This window comes from Pelobates fuscus, chromosome 11 (genome assembly GCF_036172605.1).
Source record: "Pelobates fuscus isolate aPelFus1 chromosome 11, aPelFus1.pri, whole genome shotgun sequence".
Taxonomy (NCBI): domain Eukaryota; kingdom Metazoa; phylum Chordata; class Amphibia; order Anura; family Pelobatidae; genus Pelobates; species Pelobates fuscus.
Genome location: NC_086327.1, coordinates 126,597,151 through 126,612,699, shown reverse-complemented (window position 1 = coordinate 126,612,699; position 15,549 = coordinate 126,597,151). Strand labels below are relative to the sequence as shown.

At 38.3% G+C, this 15,549-nt stretch overlaps 1 protein-coding gene across 1 annotated transcript; it reads right to left on the bottom strand.

The window, feature by feature from the left end:
* Positions 1 to 4,210: 4,210 nt before the first annotated feature.
* Positions 4,211 to 13,672, bottom strand: LOC134576990 (nicotinamide N-methyltransferase-like). Its single transcript, XM_063435640.1, has 3 exons — positions 13,522 to 13,672; positions 9,483 to 9,690; positions 4,211 to 4,646 (listed from the first exon to the last, which is right to left on the bottom strand). Exons 1-3 carry the CDS (start codon positions 13,670 to 13,672, stop codon positions 4,211 to 4,213), a joined length of 795 nt encoding a protein of 264 aa, XP_063291710.1.
* Positions 13,673 to 15,549: the final 1,877 nt, after the last annotated feature.

Sequence of the window (15,549 nt, the reverse complement as noted above, 5' to 3'; positions counted from 1 at the left end):
GTGTTGCAACAGGACAATGACCCAAAGCATAGAAGTAAATCAACAACAGAATGGCTTAAACAGAAGAAAATACGCCTTCTGAAGTGGCCCAGTCAGAGTCCTGACCTCAACCCAATTGAGATGCTGTGGCATGACCTCAAGAAAGTGATTCACACCAGACATCCCAAGAATATTGCTGAACTGAAACAGTTATGTAAAGAGGAATGGTCAAGAATTACTCCTGACCGTTGTGCACGTCTGATCTGCAACTACAGGAAACGTTTGGTTGAAGTTTTGCTGCCAAAGGAGGTTCAACCAGTTATTAAGGTTTCACATACCTTTTCCACCTGCACTGTGAATGTTTACATGGTGTGTTCAATAAAAACATGGCAACATTTCATTCTTTGTGTGTTATTAGTTTAAGCAGACTGTGACTGTCTATTGTTGTGACTTAGTTGATGATCAGGTCACATTTTATGACCAATTTGTGCAGATATCCATATCATTCCACATACTTTTTCTTGATACTGTATTTGGAGTCAGTTTATTTTTATGTTGATACTTTCTGTTACTTCAGATTTTTTAGTGGTCTCCCTCTGGTTACTTTGTTCCATACCACTAGATGCTTTGGTGCCTACGTCTTTATCTCTAGTCAGCATTATATTCAGTTTGTGAATTTTTGCTTCTTTGTTTCTGTAGCTAGTATCTAGGTTTAAGCCCTTGGGCATTGCTGGAGTGCCCTCCTGGTGCATGGGATCAGTGTGGAGGTGGTGTTTATTCCCCTTTACACCCATTTTCACACGGATCCCATTTCTTTCAAATTTTTCTGGATAACGTGCAGTACTGGCTGCTTAAACAGTTTCTAGAGACTGCTCAATAAATGCATTCCTGTGGTCACTTCCAAAGGGTCACCCCCTCCTGCCAGTGCAGGAACCTGCCTACTGACAATACTAGTGGGGCTGCCGAATTGCAGATGCCTGCTTTGCCACTCCCTGTCAGGGGCTGTGGAACGGTCAGCATGAGGATATCTCTGCACTGATTTCTCAGCTCCCTGGCACACCTTGTATTGATGTTCACGCTCTTTACTGATGTGCTCTATACTGATTTTCATACCCTGTACTGATGTGTACGACCTCGACTGATATGCATGCTGTGTACTGATGTGAATGCTCTATATTGATGTGCACGACCTGTACTGATGTGCATGCTGTGTACTTATGTGAATGCTCTATACTGATGTGCACTCTGTCATCACCCCAGCCCCAACCCCAGATTTATACAGATCAGAAGGGAGCTGTTCATTCCTTACAAAGACTGAGCCCACTAACAACCAACTGGGCTCCTGAGGTGAGGTTACACTCTAGCTACCTATAAAGATAAGAAAATGGAGGCAGAGTGGACCTAACTGTGAACAATGTATCTCCCCCAAAAAGGAAATAAAATGAAAATTGAGTTTGTGTGTGATTATAAATGTTTGCATGTATATGAATATATGTGTGCAAAAGTGTTAGGGACCAGAACCAGACAGAGACAGAACGTAGATGCAAAGCACCTTTTTTAATAGAATAGCAAAAAATATAAATAATCCAAAAGCAATGTCCAGAAGGCAAGCCGGGGTCAGGCACCAGAGCGGGTAGTCAGACGAGTCAGAATCAGGAGAACGGAGAGCAGCGGAGTCAGGAACAAGGCCAGAAGTCAGGAACCAGGAATACACAGGAAACAGGAAATCTTCTGGGAAATGGGAAACCACGAAAGGGCAAGGAGATACTGAAACTTGCTGCTAATAATAGGCTGCACTGATTAGCAGCAGGGCTGGCTATTAACAACCAGAAGAGAAACTATGGCAACAGTAATGAATCGTTAAAAACAGCTGAATAGCTCAGACACAGAGTAAGGAAGGGTTGCTGTTTAAAACAGCAGAGAAACCCTGACAAAAAGTCTGTGTTGCTGTGTGTGTTACACGTATGGGTGTTCATGTATCGGAATCTCTGTGAGTGAAGTCAGTGTGTGTATATGAATGTGGGTTTATATATATACACGAGTCTGTGTGTGTATATAAATGTTTTTGTGTATGAGTCTCTGTATATGTGTTTTTGTGAGATTAAGTCTGTGTGTATGTACATTAATGTTTGTTTCTGTGTATTTGTTATTTTGCCATATATATATTCAAATATGTGTATGTGTCATATTTGCCTTTACATAGCGCCAACTTATTCTGCAGTGCTTTAAACGGGATACATTTAACAATAAATTATATAATTACAAAAATGTTACAAGAAGAAAAGGTTGATGAGGGCCATGCTCAAACAAGCATACAATCTAGTGGATATGAATGTATGTATATGCTGATATAAATGTCTATTTGAATGTGTATGTGTATATGACTGTGAAGATGTATGTATGTTCCCTAACAAGAGAGTGTTGGGGTAACATTGTGAGATACAAAAATTATTTTAGTATGCAGGGTGCCAAAATACACTTCCACCCCAGGGACAATTTAGCCAACGTACGCCTTTGATTACATAGCACAAGTTCGTAGACATTAGGGGATATTTGTATCTAATATTTTTCACTTTCAATGGATTTATGATATTGTATTAATTTGATCATAATTAATAACCAAATCTTACATTCTATTGTTATAGACACCAACGTAACTTTAGCTTAACTAAACAGTTTTAGTGTATAGATCATTTCCCTGCAATTTCACTGCTCAATTCTCTGCCATTTAGGAGTTAAATCACTTTACTTTTGTTTATGCAGCCCTAGCCACAGCCTGCTTAAAAATGGTTTCATTTTCAATCAGATGTTAACTTTCTTTAGAAGTTTTAATCTCCTGCTCTGTAAATTAAACTGTAATCACACACAGGAGGTTAATGCAAGGAAGGCTATTAACAGAACCGGAGATAATAAATTATTATTATTATTATTATTATATTATTTATAGAGCGCCGTCAAATTCCGCAGCGCTTTACAATTCTAGATTGTAAATTCTAGATTAAACAAAATGTGCAATAAAGGAAGTTTAAACATTAGATCTCTCTATTCAGGAAGTGTTTAGGAAGGCTGTGTACGTCACATGCAGGGAGTGTCACTAGTGCTCTATAAACTAAGTGTTTAACTCCTAAATGGCAGAGACTTGAGCAGTGAGACTGCAGGGGCATAATCTATACACCAAAACTGCTTCATTAAGGTAAAGTTGTTTTGATGACTAAAGTCAGAAGCTTTATGTGGACTTAAACAATCTAGTTAACTTCCTTGTGTTTTTACACTATTTTATTCCTAATTAGTTTTACATATTTTTTTCTGTATTAAACATCATATATTTTATAAACATATATTCCAGTATCATTGGCTTCTTTTTCCATGTACATTCTTGTAAAATAAAAATAGAGTAAAATAAAATCAATTTTAAAACCTTTTTTTAAATTTGTATAAAGTTTTATTTCTGTTGGCTATTTATGTCGCAATTTTCATCATTTTAGAACTATCATTATTAGTAGTAATATAATCATTTATTTTTATAACATTATTTATTACACAAGCAAAATTTTAGATTTTGACAGTCCTGCCCAAAAGCTTACAATCTAAAGAAATGTTCCAAAGACCATAATTTTATTTTTTTTCTGTATGACTGTGAGAACGAAGGAAGGCAACATTCAATCCATCAGTGTTCTGTCTTTCTGTATGCCCTTGTGTCACATGACTACACATTAGAAATAGTACAAAAAAGTAATTGGACAAAATTTGACAGAATTTTTTTTTTTTTTATGGTTTGTTTTCCATGCCATATTTAGCTATAATGATTTTAACGGGTCAGCCTTAACATTAATGATTTGTAAAAAAAAAAAAATCACTGTAACTGTAAGCCAGTCCTACAGACCTGTCACTCAGCCATTTGGTACATTTAGTTATGGGCTGTCTGTGTCAGTGTTGTCCATAATGTACAACATATTGTACTGAGCTTGTGTTCATTCCCAGATAGAGATAAGAGCAGATCCTATAGAAATAAAGAAGTAGATCCTGATTTGTAAGTCACTTCCAGCTGAAAGAGGGTCTGTCCACTACTGTGTCAATAACAAGCACTGGGAATACTAAAAGGGTTATTTATTTATTTATTTTATTGACATCATTTTCTTTAGAGTATTATCTATATAATGCATTCTGGAAAGAGGGAATCCATTACAAAGATGCATTCCCTTTAAAATGGAACATTTGGTGAAGTCCCATTTTAAATGAGTACATTTCTCTCTTTTGAGGCCTTAATAAAGCACATATGTTCCACATATGTTGTATCATTACGCATTTTGCTTTCTATCACTTCCATGTGTTCGATAACAAATCCTGCATCTCTCAGAGCCTCCTCTATGAACTTCTTATCAGTTGTTAATATGTGATATTTGCTCCCACCTACAGTGTAATATTTTGCATTAACTAATCCAATTAGCAGCAGATGCCCACCCAGTTTTAGCAAGCATGACACTTTTTTCAGGTTCCGGCAGTATTCGTCTAGATCTTCACAAACCGCATGGAAAACGTACAAACTGAGCACGCAGTCTGCTTTTGGTAGAACGACTGGATCTGTAATGTTTTCCTTGGTGAAATCACATTTTAAAATGTGTGAGATATTTCTTCTTAAAGCATTTTCCATTTCATTGCCCTTAAAGCTGAAAAATATAACCAGATGGCTAAAACTTTAATACATACATACAATGGAGACACATATAACACGTGATCTGTTTTGTTCTGTTTTGTTTTTACTTATTTGGAAATACATCTTGCCGGCATATTTATTAGACTTGTGCAAAAGTTGGATTCGTCCATAAAACTAATTGATTCATTTGGCAATGAATTGAAATCAAAACCCCTCAATACCTTTTAAACCCTTAAGGACACCTGACATGTGTGACATGTCATGATTCCCTTTTATTCCAGAAGCTTGGTCCTTAAGGGGTTAAACAGATGAACTGATGTAATTCAGAGTTAGAATTTCCATTTATTTCCCAAACAAATCTATTAGTTCGTATACGAATTATTATTTTTTCAGACAAATAGATTTGCTGAACTTTTTCACAATTCTATTATTTATTTACCAATACTAAAAAAAATATTTTTGAAATTCCATTTAATATGTAATTAATATTAAATGCTATGTCAAGGAATGCAACGCTAGACTCACAGTGCATGATATGAAGTTGTTTTGCTAAGCTATATTATATTATAAAAAGGTTGGACTAGCAGATCTGCTATGCTTTCTATGTACATCATGTGAGGTCAGATTGCCATCCACGTATGCATGTGGCCTTGTTAATGTCTGTGATTGATACACCATCATAAATGATGCTGTCACTCTTCTGGTGAAGCATGTCTTCACAATAAATCCGAAGGTATATTCACAGAATAATACATGAATCATCACCGTGATTGACAGTAAAGGTTTGTCCGTAGGAGCAATTGGGCCACCAGTGCTTCTCCCAATAACAAATAAATACCTAAATAAAACAAATCTATTGCAAGTGATAAGTGATTCTTATATTCATTTTCTGGTGGGAGGTTTAGCTTATTTTCTTGAAACAGTCTAAGTAACATAACCTCTATAGAGAACTGTTACAATATATGTAAAAACTATTCAAAATATTTGTATTCTTGTGCATATAATACTTACAGCAGCAGTGACACACTAAACTTACCTTTCTCCTACTGTTTCCTCTTCTCTTCATCTCTCAGGAGTCTGTACTTCTTTTCTTCATATCTGGGGAAGTGGGGGATATTAAAATAAACAGGCGACCTTGGATCCCCCTCTAGCCCCCACCCATGAGTGGCGGGTGGGGGCCCTAAGTGACAAAACACCAACCCATTGACAGGAGGGAGATTTAAGGGGCAGGAGGGAGATTTTAATCTCCCATACACTATTAAGGGGCTTTATTTTTAATCTAAGTATATCTGGGAAAGAAATTAATCCTATACAAAAGAAGGAGAGGAAAAAAAGCAATTTTTTATCAGGCTTCTTTAAGCCTTTGTCACAGAGAACTATGGGTGAGGCATCTCAATTTTTTGATGTATCTAACTTGGAAACTGCTCCATCCCCCAACTTGAAAGAGTTAGAAACAAAATATTTCAGTCTTCCTAAGAACATGCTTGAATGACCAACTAGATTCAGTTGAACACACAATCTTAGAAAAATTTTCAATACGATGGGAACAAGAGTAGAGATGATGGAAGAGAAAGCGGAAGCTGCACATTTTCTTTGTGCATAAACTAAAAAGAAACAACTTCAAATATAAAAAAGATACCAGAACATGATGCAAAATATCACAGACTTGGAAGATAGAATGAAATGTAACAACCTTAGAATAAGGAATAGAGTTAACAATAGAGATACTGTTTTGTTATTTTGGAATAAATATACATGTTAGTGTATATATGATTTATGTGTACATATATATACACATGCCCTATTACCCTACCGGCAACAAATGGTGCCTGGTGCAAGTCCTAGATACATTCCTAACCACCGTTCCAGGGTCCCCAAACCAACTTCTGCTCACATTACATGGTATGGTTCTTACCAGTAAATGCGTGCTGTATGTAAGAGTATTGCTTACCAAGTTAGATCTTAATCCATCTCTCTACTCAGGACACTCCTTTCGCATTGGAGCAGCCACCACTGCTTCCAGCAGAAACATACCGGTTGATATTATCAAAACGTTGGGGCGGTGGAACTCATCAGCCTATACCAGATACATTCCTCATCTAATACAATAAATATGTGAAGCATTCTATAATCTGAATATGTGATATATTATATGTGACTGTACTTGTAGGCTGAATAAATCTTACATGGTTTACTCTTTTTGCCCTCTTTATTACAGGCCTATCCCATCGTTGACTTCGGCACACCAGAACCGACTGTTTATATTTACTATGTTATCATAAGGTATAAGTTATATAAGCTACATACTGTCATTATGGCATTCTATGCCCTGAACACAAATTAAAGGCTGGGCCTGTAGATGTGGGAGGGGCATGATTTCCCTATTTAAAGACCACCAGACCCCTCCTCATTACCATAGATGGTCTGGCGATTTATCCCTCCCACCACTCCACTTAATAACAACCCCCGAAAAAAATCCCTCACAACAGCACAAATATGCAAGACAGGTGTTGCCTCAAACACACCTGATGCAACTATTCAAGGGCTTCATTAGTTGCACAAGGTATGCTTGAGCTGTAAAACGTGAAATACCTGAACTGGCTAGGGTTTTGTTGAGTGTCACTTTTGACTGCATGTTAGAAATTTGGCAAGTCAAAACAATGGTCCACAAAGTTAAGAGAAAAGATCATCACCCTTCACAAACAAGGAAGAGGATACAAAAAATAGCAAAGGCACTGAATGTTCCTAGAAACACCATTGAAAGCATAGTTCACAAGTTCGAAGTTGAAGGAATAGGTGTTACTCTACCTGGATGAGGCAGAAAAAGGAAGCTATCAATGACTGCAACCAGATTTCCGAGAAGGCAGGTTTTAAAAAAAAACTTGAGTGACTGCAAAAGACCTGCAGCAAGACTTGGTGACAACAGGCACTGAAGTTTCAGTGAGCACAGTAAGGCACATACTAAATGCAGAAGGTTTCCATGCCAGAACTCCAAGATGTACACCACTACTGACCCACAAGGAGACAAGAAAAGTTGTCTATAATGTGCTCAAAACATGCAAATAAGCAACAGAAGTTTTGAGATACTGTTATTTGGACCAATAAAAGAAAACTGGAAATTTTTGTCCCAATGGATCAGCGGTATGTCTGGAGGAAGAAAAATGAAGCATATGCTGAAAAGAACACTCTGCCTACAGTTAAGCATGGTGGTGGCTCAGTGTTGCTCTGGGGCTGCTTTGCATCCTCGTATGGATGGCAAAATTTATTTACTGAAGTATCCGTATCAGAAAGCATCATGCCATCTGTTAGGAAGCTGATACTTGGGCATCATTGGACCATCAAGACAATGATCCCAAACATACCTCAAATTCCACCAAGGCTTGGTTGCAGAAGAAGTCCTGGAAAATTTGACAGTGGCCATCACAGTCACCTGACTTGAACCTCATAGAACATATCTGGTGGGATTTGAAGAAGGCAGTTGTAGCAAGCAAACCCAAGAATATTACTGAAACAGAGGTCATTGCTCATGAGTAATAGGCTTAGATTCCTCAGGAACACTGCCAGAAGCCGGTGTCTGGCTACACATCTCATTTTCAGCAGATCATAACAGCAATAGGGAGCTCTACAGTACTGAAGATGCTTGCAATGAAATGGTTGAATAATTTTGAGACTGGAGAAGTCAATATAAGTAGCAATTTAAGGTGAATTTGAGGAACCACTTGAATCATTCATTGTGTTGAGCTATTTCAAATGTGTTTGATTTGTTCATTGCAAACCTCTGACAATTTTGATTTTCAAAGAAGGTTGAATAATTTTGATTACAACTGTACATGGTAGTACTGCGCAATCATGAAAGAGTTTTGGATCTCCTCATTTATGTTTTTGATGAAACTTGGAATTCCCATATTGAACGTTGGTCCTGAATTAGCTTTTTTACATATATTTGATAAAAATATTCTTTTTAGAATCTTCACTCTTAAATATCCATGTCATGATGGCTACTAGGTTATTAATTGCTAGATATTGGAAGCAGATGATCCTGCCAATCTTCACAGAATTTATAAGCCAAATAACTTATCAGGATGGAGGCAGGCTATGATTGGCTTGATATTAATGCAAAGAAATAAATCTCTATTTGTATTGGCTGGAATTATTAGAGGAGCTCTGATCTTGCTGTGAACAGAATGTAATATCTCTGAACATTTTTTATTAAACAACATAGACAACCATGCAAATTGATCTATTTCAAAACAAGGAATTAAAGAAAAAAACAACTATGGTAATGTAGATCTCGGCAATATGGCATTGATATATAATTGACAAATTATTGGTTTGGAAGGGGTATGTATTATCACTTAATAATTTTAGTTATTATTTTAATGATCATTTATAGTCTCTTACATTTACTTCACATTTTAGTTTATTTTATGCTTTAATTTTTGGATGTCACATTATTGTCAGAGAAAAATAGGAGTCAAAGTTTGTTTTAAAAAAAAAAGATAAATACATATCCTATCATAATAAACATTGGCCCAATAGGAGGCAAAGTTATCCCTAAACACTCACCAGTTATTTTCTTAAAGAAAAAATAAATTGAAAGAGATGAGAAAAATAAGTCAAAACATTAAAAGACAGTGGTTTTAGAAAATGCCATAATTATAACACATGTTGAGTTTTAATTAAAGGGTTAGACTCCAACCCATGTCACCACAGCCAGCTCTACTGGTTACGATGTAGTAGAATCTTGACTGAAGTAGATTTAATCTTGTAGGGATGGGTTCAACACATTTATAGACATTTACTATAATTTTATAGTCATCAAAAACATGGCTATTATCTTGGTCCTTACCTTGTACCTTGCAATTCTGCCATAATCGATAAGGCATGAGTCGAGTCATAACTTTCTGAGTCACTATTCCTCCATTTCTCTAGTTCTTTCACACAGAGATCACTAAATTCTAAAATAGTGATGTCTCTGAAAAACTCAAAAATGGGCAACAGATAGTAAGCAACAGGGCCAGCAGAAATATCAATCAAATAGTCTCCTGTAATTTGACCTGCGGAGAAAAATAACCAAGATAAAAGTAAACAATCAAAGCAAAAGCCACATCCAAAATGGCTTTCCTTTGTTTATAATCTGGTTTTCACTTGCATTTAATTGTAAGAGCTGACATTTTTTAATACATTTTGAATATCAAAAAGTATAACCTTTAATGCTTTTTCTGAAGCTTTCTTTTTAAAAATCATTTGTAGGGCAGGGCCCCCAGTGTAAGAGACATTACCTCTGACCAAACAAACCCGTCGCAGGGGACAGAAACATCAATACTAGGTAGTAAGGATAAGATAATTAATCTCGCTGATACCATCTTGAGTGAAGCACAAACAAATGTCCTTATAAAGGGCTTGTCCTTTGTCCCAATACCCCCATTTAATCAGTTTGAATGGGTAAAGGACATGCAACATTTTGCCAGACATCAGGCCCTTCACAAGTTTCATGGGATCCAGATGGAAAAAAGGGCTTCAATTTGAGAGATTACGAATGCATTCAGGATTTAGTATCTTTTTATGGAGAGAATTGTGAGACCTTGCACTAATCTTAAATCCAGAAGTAAGTTGACCGCTAATGTCAGGGAGTTTAAACATATAGAATATTTTTTTTGTATAATCCTGCTACAATATGATCCAAAAGATTTCCTGTGATTTCTTGTCCCTTAAACCTAAAAGTAACCTTTCTAGAGCAGAGTGGCAAGAGTTACGTGACAATGAGGACATTATCATTAAGCCTACAGACAAGGGCAGTAATGACGTGGTGTTAAATAGGATGCACTACATCCAGATTGCAGAGACTATATTGGGAGACAGTAACACATATACGATACTTAAGGGGGATCCATCATCTTGGTTCCTTGAGGAATACAAGGCACTTTTGGATCAGGCATTTGATGACAAAGTAATCACAAAGGATTAATACAATTATGGATGTGTGAGTGTGACGAACTGAACATCGTCACAGGTGCTTAGAGGGGCCTGCTGGCCAGCCTCAAGCCAATGATTGTAAAGACCCATATTTTATTGTCCCTGGTTTGGCATTTTCCACAGAACCGAAAGCTAGCTACCTGGTGAATAGACTTCAGGGGGACTTAGCCGCGAATACCCTGGAACTATTTTCGGCATTAAGACTTTGCGGTTCCCGGTCAATCCCCCAGCAGAACTTAGCCGTGATTCTATGGAACTATTTTCGGCATGAAGACTTTGGTCGGTTGTCGCGATTCTATGGAACTGTTTTGAGCATGGGACCATGCGTGCGGTCGGTAAAAACTATGACTTCCAGGAAATTCCTGAATCCTGATCTGGGTGATGTTTGGATATGTTGGTCACCCAGCTCAGGGCTATCAGGGGATGTAACTGTGAGGATTTTATGTATTTTAAGGTATTTTGGGGGTTTTGTAAAAATGTGTGTTTTTGTGTTTGGAGATAGTTGAGTTTAGTATAGTGCTTGACTCAATTATCTCCTAAGTAAAGAGGAAGGCTTATTGTATTGCACATGGAAGTGTATTGCATTGTAACACTGTTACTATTGGTCTGTGACTTTGTAACAGAGTTCCCAACAAGGTCCATGTGGGAGTGCCCCTTGCACTGGGGTTTGTCATAAATGGCCAAGTGTGGCACCCTTAAAATGAGTTGCTCTTCACCCTCAACATAGAGCCTTGTCTCATGTGTGGAGGGGACAGCTATATTTACTCTGGGGATTGCTATACTCCTTATACTCCCTGGAATTATAATCACTAGCTCTTATAAGAGTTGTTCCTACTATACTCTCTGGAATAGGAGAGGTTCACCCACTGGAAGCTGGATCCTGGTCTTGGGTCCAGGGTGGGTGAAGGATGGCGAGACCTCAACCAAGCTGCGGCAGTTTGTGGGGTCTACAGTGCTTATGGTGTCTGGTGGAGTGCTTGGAGTCCTCGGTGAGCACTAGGAACATCGATTGACGGAGGCACCATGTCGGGGTGCCAGGCTGTCCATCACAGTGAGAAACCCTACTGCCTCTACTTTTTATTGTAAGAGTTATGGTGCCCTGACTGCCAGGGTGGTTCTGTTGGGGTCCACCAACTTTACCCAAAAGGGTAGCATACATGTGGACAAGATCCTGAGGACCTTTGTGGAACAATTACCCTCTTATCTCAGGGATACTAAGGATACTCTGCATTGCCTGTCTTCCATAAGCAGGGAGCTATTCTCTGCAGTCTAGATGTAGAAGCACTTTACTTGTCCATGCACCATGACTTGGGTCTAACAAATATAAGTCATTTTTGACACTAGGGGCTCTATACAACAGCACTATACCACCTTTGTCATGAAACTATTCAAATTTATACTTAAAGTTATTGTCCTTTTCTGTAACAAGTTCTATCACCAGGTGTGGGGAAATGTAATGGGGACATATTGTGCCCCCTCGTACACTAACCTGCACTTGGGATGGTGGGAAAGATGTGTTGTCTTTTCAGAGATATCACAACCTTTCTTGGAATATATCTTCCTGTGGGGAAGGTACATTGACAATGTCCTCATTGTCTGGACTGGTACGAAAAAAATGTTTTCTGACTTTGTTAAACATTTGAACGACATTGATCTTGATCTCAGGCTTACGGTGAAAATGAGTAACCTCTCCTTGAGCTTCCATGATTGCACAATCACAATCAATGACTCTCTGGAAATATGCATTACCCTCTTCCATAAAAATACTTTTACCAAAACTATGCTAAGGTGGGAGAATTATCATCCTCTCCCACTTAAGTGAGGGATCCCAGTGGGTCAGTACCTTAGGTTGAGATGCAACTGTACATCAGTTGAGGATTTTCAATTGAAGGCATCCGATTTACTTACAAAATTTAGGGAGAGCGGTTACCCAAATAAATGCCTGAAAACATCGTACCAAAGCACCATGGGTGTCCTTAACAGCTAGGAGGGCAGACGTCTTAAGGATTTACAAGTATCTAGCCATCTGTCCAACAAGCGAACCTCCACAACATTGTTGTGGACAGGCATCTACCAGTGCAGATGATTGTGTTGTGTGTAAATGTATCTCTCAAAATCACCTGTAGAGCTGTCTCCTTAATTTAAATTCAATTATATTTTTCTTAGTTGGAGACACTGTGTAGCTCTTTTTAGTCCTAAAGGGAAACTTACAGGGCTCTGGTGAACTGCTCCTCTCGTGAAACTACTTACCCCTTGTTTTTTTTTCCTCCCCCCCCCCCTTATCTTTCACAAGCTATATTGCTTTTTAATTGTGTTTTCTGTAAGTCCCTCTTTTTTTTTAGACATGGCTTATTGAATAAAGTTTAATTTATATACCTTGTTCTTTTATACTGAGGAACCTACTTTGGTCTTATGTGCCTGGGAATATTAGATTATAATTATTACTTTGTGTTAATTTTGTAGATACATATCTTTTTTTGTTGAGCTGAGCTGCCTGACAAAAATATATGACTGCAGAGAACTTAATTTCGGGTGAGGGTCCTGGTGCAGAGAACTCTATGCCTCTCACCCATTGCCAGCAGTTGCCAGCAGTTGAGTGGTTAATCATGTAAGCAGCAGGCTGCCTAGGTCAGCTTCCCGATACTTTCATTCTGAATCTCTAACCCATGTGCAATGAGTGACGGGCCCTATACTAAGCCCCCTACCACATTGTAAATAAATAATCCCCATTTCACCATCTGGAAAATGGGAAAGGTGGCCTGATGTTAAACCGATGGCTGCTTCATTTTTCTTGATAGTTACAAGTCTACTGCTTACATGTACTATAGGTTTTAATTAGATTAGATTAAATGTAATGGAAATGAGAATGTATAGTAGTTTTTCAATGTATTAATGTATTAAACTGAACATACCTTGCCCTGCCACCTTATAAAGCTGTTCAATAGGAAATCTTACAGTCTCATCAGTGATATATTCTTCAGCTGTTTTAGATTGATATGCATTAAGCATGTCTGTTGGTTCCCATTCATGTACATGATAGCGTTTGTGAGAGCTGGGATCCATTCTGAATGCCTGTAGCATTCTATGACGATAATGTCTCCAGCACACTGTTATATACTTTGTTAATTACCATTACCAGTTAGTGGATCCTGTTGACTAACTGACCTGGGACATATCATGAGTCAGTGTAAGTCAATATCAACACAAATATATGACAATATGCTCATGAACTCAACTGATCAAATATTTGTTATTTTTATTAACCTCTCTGGTATCCTCTTTAATATTAAATTAAGCTCTTTACATTTAATCTTTTCTTTACTTAACAGTGAAAAGTGATCAACTTACAATGGAATTGCAACATCCAAAATACCCTACGCTTTGTAATATGCTTGTCAATCTATCATGGTTTCTGCAGCCTTCTTTATCAAACAAACACAGATTTATAGAAAGGTTGAAACCTGCCTAATTTAGGATAGATTGCTGAGTATCTCATAGAGATTTCATATATCTACCAGTGGCTATTTGCTTTGCAGAGGTTAGTTGAGATCAAATGCATTTATAAGAGGAACGGGAGAGGAATCTGTCCTAGAACGCATATAAACATATGCAGGGTATTGCGGAAAACCCAGTTAAAATATACGACTTATATATCCCCCTGACGAGCCTGGTATACAGGCGAAACGCGCGTCGGGCTAGACACCTGGGCGGGGCTAGACACCTGGGCGAAACATTTACCCTCCTTTGGTTGTAGATAATTCTCTACACCTATCTGGTTCCTACCCTGGATCAGATACTTACCCTATTGACTCCGGTCACTCCTGTCTCTCAGACGTTGCTCTGCCTGACTTTCTGCCGACCATCACTTACATTCACTCGACCCACGCTATTATACAGCAAACTCAGAGTGTAACTGATTACAGTCGCCAGCAAAGTCACTGATTAGTGTGAGAATTCCTGATCAGAACAGGAGAGTCATTGGTGACTAGGGTAGTCCTATCATCATTATTTACTAATGGGAATCTGAGTATCGATTAGGTCACCCCTTGAATTACTATGAGCAGGGTTTAAGACACGCTGACTACTACTGCATAGCGCGCTCAACTAAACCTCTTTCGTCCTCCTCCTATATTACTTTACTATACCTGGTGCCCATGAAGGCACCATTCCTTTTCCTATTCAGGTACACACCAAATTGGGAAATAGCATACAGGTTACTGTATCTTTACGCAAGTGAGGTTGGGCAGCAGGATACCCTGCTATCTATATTAGCACGGAACTTATGCTCTATGGGGTAAACCTATTTTCAGTCTAACACCTGAGTTTCTACATCACATAGTGCCTTTGGAGGTTTCAACCCCCCCCCCCCCCCCCCATTGCATACTATTGTTAGTCCGCTCTATTTACCTACAAGAGCTTTTTGTAACACGTTGTGGCATTCAAATCTATTGTGGCATCTGTTGCCTTTGACACACGTATCCATCTAGTTTCTGCCGGTAACTATCTGTCTCTCTGTCATTTAGTAGCAAGTTACTGTTTATTGCTCTTTAACAGAGTTGTACTTCATTAGACCAGCATTAAGAGCGGCTATATGCCTATGTAGGTGGACTGTGGTGTTATTTAGGTATTCTTTTGGCAGTAGCACCTTAGTAGTATCACTCATTCCCTTTTTACATCTCAGTTTTTCTTTGCCCACGATCATGTGTTCGCTCCACTGACCTATTAGAGTCTTGGAACACTGTGTGGCATTGGGATTAACTGTGGCGTTTGCTGCCACTGACATACGAGTCTATTAATATCGCTTTAACTGTTGCCGATTATCATTTGTGTCTCTGCTGCTTTACAGGAACTAGTATATTCGCTTTCTGTTCTCCACCAGAGTTGTACTGTGGCATATCGGCATCCAGCGCGATTACATACCTCTGTAGGCGGATAGTGTT